At 39.3% G+C, this 10594-nt stretch overlaps 1 protein-coding gene across 1 annotated transcript; it reads right to left on the bottom strand.

Moving 5' to 3' along the window:
* Positions 1-241: 241 nt before the first annotated feature.
* On the bottom strand, positions 242-10355 carry LOC137083205 (B-cell lymphoma 6 protein homolog). The gene is made up of 2 exons (XM_067448978.1): positions 10264-10355; positions 242-4862 (listed from the first exon to the last, which is right to left on the bottom strand). Exon 2 carries the CDS (start codon positions 4641-4643, stop codon positions 1953-1955), a length of 2691 nt encoding a protein of 896 aa, XP_067305079.1. The 5' UTR covers positions 4644-4862; positions 10264-10355; the 3' UTR covers positions 242-1952.
* Between the last annotated feature and the right edge of the window lie 239 nt (positions 10356-10594).

Consider the following 10594-nt stretch of genomic DNA (forward strand, 5'->3'; position numbering starts at 1 on the left):
TCTTGAAATTTTAAAGGAGGAACCAAACATTTTTAAAATCCATGGTAAATCTACTCTGAAATGTGCTCAATAAAAACCCTAAGCCAATCTGAATATATATGAACAAAGAAATATGTAAACAACTGGGCAAAGCAAACCTAAATTTAATGATATTGTTCAGCAGATGGACACTTCCACATCATGCAGAATATGTGCTGCCATGAGCCTAAAGCAAAGTTAATTAAGCATGGGAACCACCGGAAAAGAAAAGGGCCTGACAAGCTTTAATTAGCGTGTGCAAATATTCAGATTCTTAATCAAATCTGAGATTTAACCAACAGAATTTTAGGTGTCCAGTCCATGCATGATGTTTGGTTATTTACACAGCAAATTACACAAACATAAATTAATCGGTAGGGGTTAAAGCAAGTTTTTTTCTTCCAAGCTATATAACTTAGCAAACAAAGAAATGAATTAAAATAAAAAATACTAAATTAGAAATTCTGCTAATCAAAGTTGAAAACTGCAACCCAAAGTTGAAAACGTGTTAAAAAAATAAATTATATCATAAAGAGCATATCTGCAGGTGAACTTCTAATTAAAAGTTTCTGCAAAAATGTATAACAGATGTCTGACAACCTATCAAGAGAAGAAGTAAAGCCTTCTTTGTCCAGATCAAAAGCATAACTTCAAGCTAATAAAACTGAAAGAAAAGAGTTTATAAAGCAAATCATTCAGGTTCAGTATTAAAAATGAACAATGCAGGTCATTTAAAAGAAAAATACCACGGTGACCATGAATTCTCCCTTCTGGAAAAATAGCCAAAAAGGAGAAAACTATATGAACAGAGCAATGTTTTATAATGGATAATCTGAAAATGTTATGAAATATAAAAGTTGAGTAAAGTTTGAGAAGGCCCCAAGGCCTTTTTAATCATTTTAGGGGAAATCTGTAGAATTCTACAGAAGAGATGCATAAAATGTTTTAAAGGAGTACTACACTCTTTAACTAGAAGCATGCTTCACTGTTATATAGTACATTTTCTTCATCAATGTGGCCCACTAATGAAGCACACTTTTTTTTTTTTATCCACACGCTTGAGCGTGTCTGTAAACACCCTTTGTCAATTAACTGCAGTTACTAGCCTACATGGTAGCAACTCTCATAGTTGGGCTATTAAGAATTAGTTAAAGATGGCAGAAAATGCCAACAAATGACAACAGTGAATATGCCAGTCTGAAAGAGTAAAAAGAAAACAACACCATACTGTCATCTACAGGTCAGGTGGAGTATCAAAAAGCAGACACAAAGCACTTGCATTGAATATGTTTGAAAGACAAGAAGACAAGAAAAAGAAAGCATATATTTTTAGTATCTTAAAGCATGATCAAATTATCCATACATAATAAATGAACATGAAAGGAGTGGAAGATGTTTAGAACTTTGAGAATGACACATGTTCAAATTTGAAGTGGCCACACAATCTTGTGGGTCTAGTCAAGATTTAGAAATGCACTGATCTAGCCAATTCCTTGACGCTGTCATTACTTAAATATATCATATTATAAAATTATAAATATTGATAATAAGCTTCATAGTCTTTAACAATAACTACATCACACCCTTGAAAGCTGTACATGAGGGGGAAAAAAGAAATGAGAACAATAAATAAGTAGCAAATAATAGTAATTCAAAGTTATTCAAGATAAAGAATGAAAACAATTTTTTTTATCAAGAGGTCTATCTCAATAGATAAAGCTTTTTAGAATGAATCTGAAGTAAATATTGCAGGATTCAGTAATCACCAGTAAAGGTCTCAAGAGTTAATGGAATGAAATATTGACAATTATATGAGACTAGTGAGAAGTAAAGAATTGTTATATCAATACAAATAAATTAAACGTATTTACAACTATGCTTATCTTGAAACTTTTTTTTAAAAGAAAATCAATTTGTTTGTGCCCTCATGTAGTTCATTCTCCCCCCGTGTCACTGTCGGACTCCATTTCAGGAACTGTTGAACTGTACCACTCTGCATTCTCTTCTGACTCTTCTTGTACACTAGAAAGGGAAATCCCTCCACTTTCTGGCTTCACCTTCATGTCCATCGCCTCCAGATGCTGGCCTTGGTGCTTGCGCTTTGTGTGACGTCGCAGTGTGTTGCGCTCAGCAAATCGCATGTGGCATATTAAGCACTGAAAAGGTTTCTCACCTGTGTGTACTCTCTGGTGTCTCATTAGCTCCCCCGATTCACGAAAACGCCTTGGGCAAAGCTGGCACACAAAGTTTCTTTGACCTGTATGAATGTGTTTGTGTCGCTCAAGATGGCTTGATCTTTTGAACGCCTTGCCACAAAGGTGACATACGTGGGGTTTGTTTTGGGAGTGTGTGATGGAATGGCGCTCGAGGTCTGAAAGATAGTAGAAGACCCGTGGACAGTACTGACAGTAAAGAATGCGACGTGGGCCTAATGCTTGTGAGTCTTGGTTCTTTTGGTGGTTGATGGGATTTACGGGTGATATGGAACGAAGGGGTGATGTGGAAGAGATGGTATCTAATGTGTCTGTTTGGTCTACTGAGGTAGACTCAGTCTCACCGTCACAGTTTACCTCCGTCTCAGGGTTTTTGCTTTCATGTACTGCGGCAGACGAATCCGACTTAGTTGTTTCAGAACATGAGGAAGCAGTAGCGACCGAATGCATCTCATGCTGGCTTTCTTGTTTCTTCTCCACAGACACAGCCAATCTGAGAAGAGCTTCCCTAAAGGAAGTGGGCACTGGTGTGTCAGAGTAGGCATCAGTGCTGGATTGCTTGGTTGGACTTGTAGAGGTCACTGTGGAAGTGCTAGAGGAAGCTGTTGATGAGGTAGGGCTAGCAGGAAGATTAGAGGGGTTATTCAATCCTGAGATGTCTTTAGCAGTGGAAACCGTGCTGAGGCTGAGAAGTGATGGACGTGAACTTAATGTAGATCCCATATCAAGTGGACAAGTAGCTAAGGGAAGTGCAACAGAGGAAGAGGGGGAAATGTGAGATAATTGCCCAGAGGAGGAGGAACTCTGAGTTGAGGACACCTGAGGAGATGACAAAACTAGGAACATGGGGGAGGACTGAGTGTTCTGACTAAGAGGAATCGGTAAAGAAAGGGTGATTAGCCCTGGGTTAGCCTTCGAAGCTGATGAGGAAAGAGACTGAAGCTGAGATGGAGGAAGAAGAAGAATGGGGGTGTTTGACCCTGTAGTATTAGCAACAATCTGAATGGGAACTGATGCCAAGTCAGACACAGCAGGTATGGTGGAGGGTTTATCATGAGCTACAGAACTGTAAGAAGATTTTGACTCAAGGTTTGGGGCATCTTGTGATTCTTCCACTGAGATATGACCTAAAGATGTATTTGGACACAGTGAATTGGGTTGTGTCTGCAGTCTTGAGTCTTCAATATCCTGTACATCAGCAAAGGAAGAAGGCTTATCTTCAGCTTGCCTTGGGCTCAGAGCTGTTTGTTCACAAAGCCCCTCAGCATGTTGTATATTATCAATTTGTGGGACTTTCTGTCCATCTGGGGCGAGCGTGTAAGGAATGCCCTGGTCATCTATAAGTAGTGTATCCATCGGATCCGGGGTAATGATGGTGGGGTACGATGGGTTTGGCATGGCTTCAAGCGCAGTGGAGGACAATTGTCCATCCCAATACTGTGGGAGATATGCATGAGCTTCACTTACTAATGGAATCCAGCTAATTTCATTATCATCCTCCTGTTCCACTTCTACATGTTGAGGCTCATCCTCAATTTCATCAACTTCCATATGAAGTGACCCTTCATATTCAGGGTCTACAACCCATTCACTCTGCCTCTTTTTACTTCTGTCTTTCTTTTTTGGGAGGCTTAAATCTAATACCTCATCTTCATTTTGTCCCAAAGAATCTCCTGTACTTGTCATTGCTGTGTTCCTTCCAAAATCAAATCTCTCCTCTCTTACATTACATAGGATTTGTGTTTTATAATCTTCAATGCAGTATTTACCATATTCTAATTGTTTGTTTGCAATTATGTCCATCCCAAGTTTGCTCTCTCTTGCATGTGCCACATCAACAACATGCATCTTATTATTAGTACACAACTCCTTGCTTGTGTGGTTACCTCCGGGTGGTGACGATAGTTTATCATTATGGAAACCTTTATTTAAAATAGATTGTCGTTGAACCTTAATCTCTAGTAAATCATTGGTTGAGATCTTATCAATGTTTGTAGCTTTGGTTGTGACTTCACAAAATTCGGTCCTAGCATTATCAGACTCTATCTTGGGTATCAGCTGCATGTTTGTTGGTAGACTCCTTGTATTCTCATCAAAAGTAAGATTTTTTTTTCCAGCAGTCTGGTTTTCAAGAGGACTCGTCTGGTTTGAATCTGATTCATATTTTGGGGAGTTCTGCTCACTCCTCACAGAGTTCTGCTTGCTGTAATCCTTTGCAACTTCTGTCTGCTCTTGCTGTGAAACAAGAAACACATCTTTGTTCTTAGATTCTGTCTTCAATGAGAGCCTCTCGTCTGATAACTTGCCCTCTTGACCCACAGACATTTGGCAGTCTTTGGTTGCAGAAAGGTCCGTCCACTTAATATGTGGAATGGTCTCACCTATCCTGTCCAATGCTTGTTGTTTGCGCATAGCAACCTCCGAACATTCAGCAGTAGAGAAGAAAAGTAAGTCAGTTCATTATAACCTGAGAGAACATTGAAATATTGCCTGACAGGTCCACAGAATCTTGCATAATCCAAGTAATGGCACCATTTCCATTTCCGTGCCCATCTGATGTAACTGCTGATTTTCACCCATGTCTCTAGCACTGCCATCAGTCAGGACCTTCCACTCATCTAAGGCATCAATCTGGGGGGGAAAAAATACAAAACTATGATTCTGCATTCTATAATAGTAATAACAGAACTTTACAAATACTGATGTTAAGACAGCATCATACAGTACATAAAGATGGATGCCGAGTAACTTTTGATGTGGCTTAGAATTTTTTTATATAATCTTTTGTTCATTTTCTGATAAATTAGGGGTTGGTTTACAAACATTTATGAAGCACTTCGCAAGCATAACAACCAATTAATTAAATAGAACATGCAGTTGCAGTTAAACTAAGCAAACAGGGGAGGCGATATAGGGCGCCATAATAAGAATCTATAATTATATTCCACCTGGGGAGTATTCAGTAGTCATTCAAAATCAGTAATAATATGGAAAAATAATAAACCAATTTTCATCATCGTTAACAATATGATTAAATCTTTAGTCTTTTTTATATATAATACTGATGCCTACTACTTTCAAACAGTAAAATCAGATGTTGACGATGATGACATCCCTGAGCAAATCGCATAGAAAAAACAGGAACAACACACCCTTGACAGGCTATTTTAAAAGATTTTTTTTTTTTGTATTATAGCAGAATTTAAAAATTCAAATACAAAACAAATACTCTCTCATTCAGAACAATACTCTTCGGCACATCTCTTTCTAAACTACAGAATCAGATAGTGTCATTATTAACTTTTTCTTGTGTCAATATTAGGGGTGTAACGGTTCACAAAATTCACGGTTCGGTTCGATACGATACACTGGTGTCACGGTTCGGTTCGGTACGGTTCGGTATGTTTTAGATACAGCAAAAAGAAAAAAATGGCAGATAAATTACCTTTTTAATTATTTTTTTATTAAAACTAACAAAGTATGATTTTTTTTTTTTTACATTGAACAATGATGGAGCTATACTTTACCCATCTTCTATGTAGTTACAGGAATAAGACATTAGCTCTTTACATTAGCTCTCTCCACACTTTTTTCACACACTACTGCTTTTGTCATCCCCCAAATCCTCACTTGTCTGTCTGACTCTCAAGGGGGCGTGTCTGAAGAACGTGGCTGTTCAGCTCCCATTCATAATGTTATGTGCCGTTACAGTCAGGTAGCTTTGTGTAGCCCTTGACATCCAGCCGTCTGTTGTCAGAGCAACCGCTGTTGCATTGGCCAATTGGTTCTCTGTTTGTGCTTTTGTTTTTTGGGACAAAGCAGGAATTACTGGCTGAAATGGGCTCGTGAAGGAACATTGTAACGGGGCTCAATTACTTTAAGCATGTTCTTAAAACTCCGTCCGCAGTGCGTTTTGCGCTGCGTATGCGTATTCGTATTCAAATATGCTGCGTTTTCAGTCCGCAACCGTTAACATGGGTACGGAAAAAATACGCACCGCATAGACTACGCACTGCAGACGGAGTTTGTGTGAAAATGGGCGTAAGGTCTCATATCCGCGGCTATAATGGACCACTCGCCGCGGTGATGTCTTTTGCAATTTGAATAAGTTGAAAATGTCTGTCTTAATGCTGCGGGGATAGTTTGTGGCTGTTTCTCCTTTTTATCGTCTTGTTGTCGGCGTAAATGAGTTGACATGATAGCCATTTTGCCACGAGCATTCAGCGCGTAGCCTACTGAGTAAGCGAGCACCTGACTGAGCTGCTTAAAACATAATTGGTGTTTTTTTTTTTTTTTTCACTTCGGCGGTGTCAGGGGCATTGCCTGTTATGTCGTTTTGGTTATTGCTGAACGCATGTTATTATATTTCACACACTTTTTTATTTTTCCAAGTCTAATTAATTAGTCCGAGAACCGTTCGGTACATAATGCGTACCGCGTACCGAACCGAAAGCCTCGTACCGAACGGTTCAATACGAATACGCGTATCGTTACACCCCTAGTCAATATGGTCCAATAGGTCAACTAATAGTCTTAATATATTTTGAAAGCTTAAAGGGGGGGTGAAATGCTGTTTCATGCATACTGATCTTTTTACACTGTTAAAGACATGGAATCCCATACTAAACATAGACAAAGTTTCAAAAGTTAAGGTGGACGTTTGATGGGAGTATTTCTTTGTCAAAAATACTACTTCCGGTTAGTCATAAGTTTCGGCAAGTTTTTTTCGATCATGGGTCCACTTGACGTTAAAAGGTCGGAATTTCCTTGTATGGGCTGTACGGACAATTCTACCGGAAGAGCGTGAGAGAGAGAGCGAAAGCAACAGGCTACGCCCATCAAAGCGGGGCTCGTAGGCTGCGCTGCACAGGTGATGTGACTTCAAGAAATTAACAATGTCACCAAAAAAGTGCGTTTTTGGTTGCCAGACCAAGACAGTCCTGTACAGATTGCCAAAAAACCCCGCGTTAAGGCAACAGTGGATGGAATTTGCTTTTCCGGATCAGCAACTGAGTTGCGCAAAGGTTTATGTCTGTTCACTGCATTTCGGTGCCGACTGTTTCATAAACAAGGCCCAGCTCGACGCCGGATTTTCCGATCGCCTAATGCTGAAGGATGGAGCAGTCCCAACGATAAAGGTCCCAACGTTAGAACCGCAGGCGGTGAGTAAGACTGCTTCAAATGTCTGTGTTTTTGCCTATGCCCATCAAGTAGCCCAAACATGATCACGTATAGTTAATTGATCAATGGAGCATGCGATGTGTAGTGCGTGTACATTTGTTTAGCTGGCCACTATATGTGTAACTTTATGTTTGTGTATTGTAAAAGCACTCCAAACAACAATACACAAAGAGTGGGGAAATATGTTGAACTAAATAAGCGCGCTTCTTCATTCAAATGCGCTACTATTCCGTGTCTTTCTATGTAAACACTAGCCTGCCGTGCAAAACCAGTCTGCTTACTACAAATGTCTACACAAACCATGCGTAAACACACACACACACACGTGCACAACTGCACTTCCCACATGTACACCTTCCAAGACAAAAATACGACGATATAATTCAAGTATAAATATGTAAATAACACAAGCCGCTAAGCATATTATATAGTTAGTGTATAACTTGTACCACATAGAGACGTCCTGCTCTTGTCGTTTTTTGCTGCTGCTCCTGTTCAACTTCAGCCTCTGGGTCTGATTCCGGATCATAGATGTATGGCTGTATCTGATTAAAAGCCATATTTTTATTTTGAATAAAGTTTTTTCCCACTGTTAGGGATGACAGCTTTACGACGCACTCGACTCAACACAATAACAGCGGCGCGCACACGTCATTATTTAGCTCCGCTCACAAGATACGCCCCCACCCGCTCTGCTTTTTTCGGAAAGACTCGGAACAGCGCATCTTTCTTATATAATTATAAAAAAAATAAAGACTTTTTGGAGATATGCAGGATGCAATGCTACTCTATAGGTACTCAAGATTGACATGACACTGACTGAAACTGAGTGTTTCACCCCCCCCTTTAAAGGGATAGTTCACTTTGAAATTAAATTTCGATATGTTTTAGCTTACCTCATGGGCATCCGAGATGTAGGAGTATTTGTTTCCCCAGTAGTTTCAATTTTGATCATTTTAGGTCAAACCGTTCTTGTCTGTGCCTCACATAATGCAGGTCTATGGTCACCACCTCAAAGAGCATACACAGAGAAGTCCAAATTAAACAATCCCCCATCGTAAGTACAAACTGATGGCCACCACTACGTCCGACTGATCCGAGGGCGCGTGCGTGTTTCCTGTGGTGTACAAGAGGTAAAAACTATATAAATACTGTTCGTTTTCTCACACAAACCGCTCGTTTCGTGTCTTAGGCCATCAGTGTGTACTTACGATGGGGGATTGTTTAATTTGGACTTCTCTGTGTATGCTCTTTGAGGTGGTGACCATAGACCTGCATTATGTGAGGCACAGAAAAGAACGGTTTGACCTAAAATGATCAAAATTGAAACTACTGGGGAAACAAATACTCCTACATCTCGGATGCCCATGAGGTAAGCTAAAACATATCGAATATTGGACGTTCATATTTTTTTAACTGTTGTTTTTATTTGTATTAACCTCTAATATGTCAACAATACTATACAAAACTAACAGCATTTATTATAATACTTCTGACACTATACAAAACTAACAGCATTTATTATAATACTTCTGACAGTACGAAAACTTCAGATGCCTCAACACTGAATAGACAACTAGCTCCTAACAGTGTCGACTGAAGTCAACATGCACCAGTGCAATTTTTTTCTAAATATCCTAATCATGTTAACATGTGTTTTTTACTTCAATGAGTTAATTGGTTTTGCCTTTAAATTAACACATTGTTAGCTAACTGTACTGACTTGTATGTACATTTCTAAAATGACAGTCATCTCTGATAACAGATCATCACTCTAAGTTGCATGCATTTTCTGTAAAGCTGATTTGAAACTATATGTATTGTGAAAAGTGCTATACAAATAAATGTTAATTGAATCAAATTGAATTACCGGTAAATTAAAACAATAAAGCACTTTATTTTTATAAACATCTTTATGGCATAGAATTGCACAGTATAATTAAACCAAGAACCCACCAGTACGATATTTTTTAATATGAATGACACAATATGATTGCAATTTGTTATTAAAGGTTTTAGATTGTGTTGCCTAAACACACATTAGGAAGTTCGCACATGTAACAATATCACAAATACTATAAACAGATAAATTGCCTGGACATGAAAAGCTTGACAGGATGCCAGACACTAGTTAAATTTTTTCAGGATGATTTTTACAGTTCTGACCTATAATCGTAACAACATTCAATATTGTGTAATATTTGAAAAAGTGCTCAAATGCCATGCAGTTTTTGAGAATGCAACGCAATGAGCTTGAACGCCGCGCTGTCATGTCAGGTCCACTCCTCCTCCCCGTGGTTTTCATCACAAATTAAGTACGTTCATCTGTCAGCGCGCATGGCTCAGGGTTTGACACCAACGCCTTTGTCCGTACACAGTCAGCCATGCAGCACTGTGGGAGAGTTAGAGATCAACACGGGGACATTCGACGCCATTACGCGCCGGAGGTTCGTTTAAAGAAGAAAAAAATAAAAACCAAACACCGCGTTTGATGTCTGTGGGGTCCAGACAGCGAGTCGAACCTGTGCCATTATATGACCAAAAGTATCTGTCTGAGGGATGTATCCTTCCATAACCTGTGTATTTCAAATACACTTGAATTATTCACATATTTTGGTCAAAATACTGACTGCGCTCGAACCTGCGACCAGCCATTTTATGCGTACCGAGGGTTCGAGCCGGTGACAGCCCTCACACTGCCGCTTAGGAAACCTTATTTCAAACTTTCTAAAGACAACAAACGCTCTTTATCTGCTACTCACAAGAACATACATTTCTCCACAAAAGCTTACAGCCATTCGCAAACATTCCTTCTTTATAACTGAAATATTTAATATGAAACTGTTCTCACCCCACGAGTCAGCTCGCGCAGGCACTGACTGGCCCGACCCTGAGATACTTCCGGAAGACCAAATATGAATGAATGACTGGGCGGAGAGGTTGAGCGCGAGAGAACGGGGAGGGGGGAATGTCGTGGTGTTGCAGTTTTCTACGTCCGACCTGGACACGTTCAGGGCCGAAATTTTAGAACATAACTTTAGTTGTGGATTAGTCATTATGCTTATAAAATGAATGAAACCAAACAGAAACCCAAGGGTTAATCTCACTTTAACTGTTTTTTATATACAAATAATTTTCTAATGGCTATTAAGCACATTTGTATTGAGCACATTAAATTGTAG

Source organism: Pseudorasbora parva, chromosome 7 (genome assembly GCF_024679245.1).
Source record: "Pseudorasbora parva isolate DD20220531a chromosome 7, ASM2467924v1, whole genome shotgun sequence".
Lineage (NCBI taxonomy): Eukaryota > Metazoa > Chordata > Actinopteri > Cypriniformes > Gobionidae > Pseudorasbora > Pseudorasbora parva.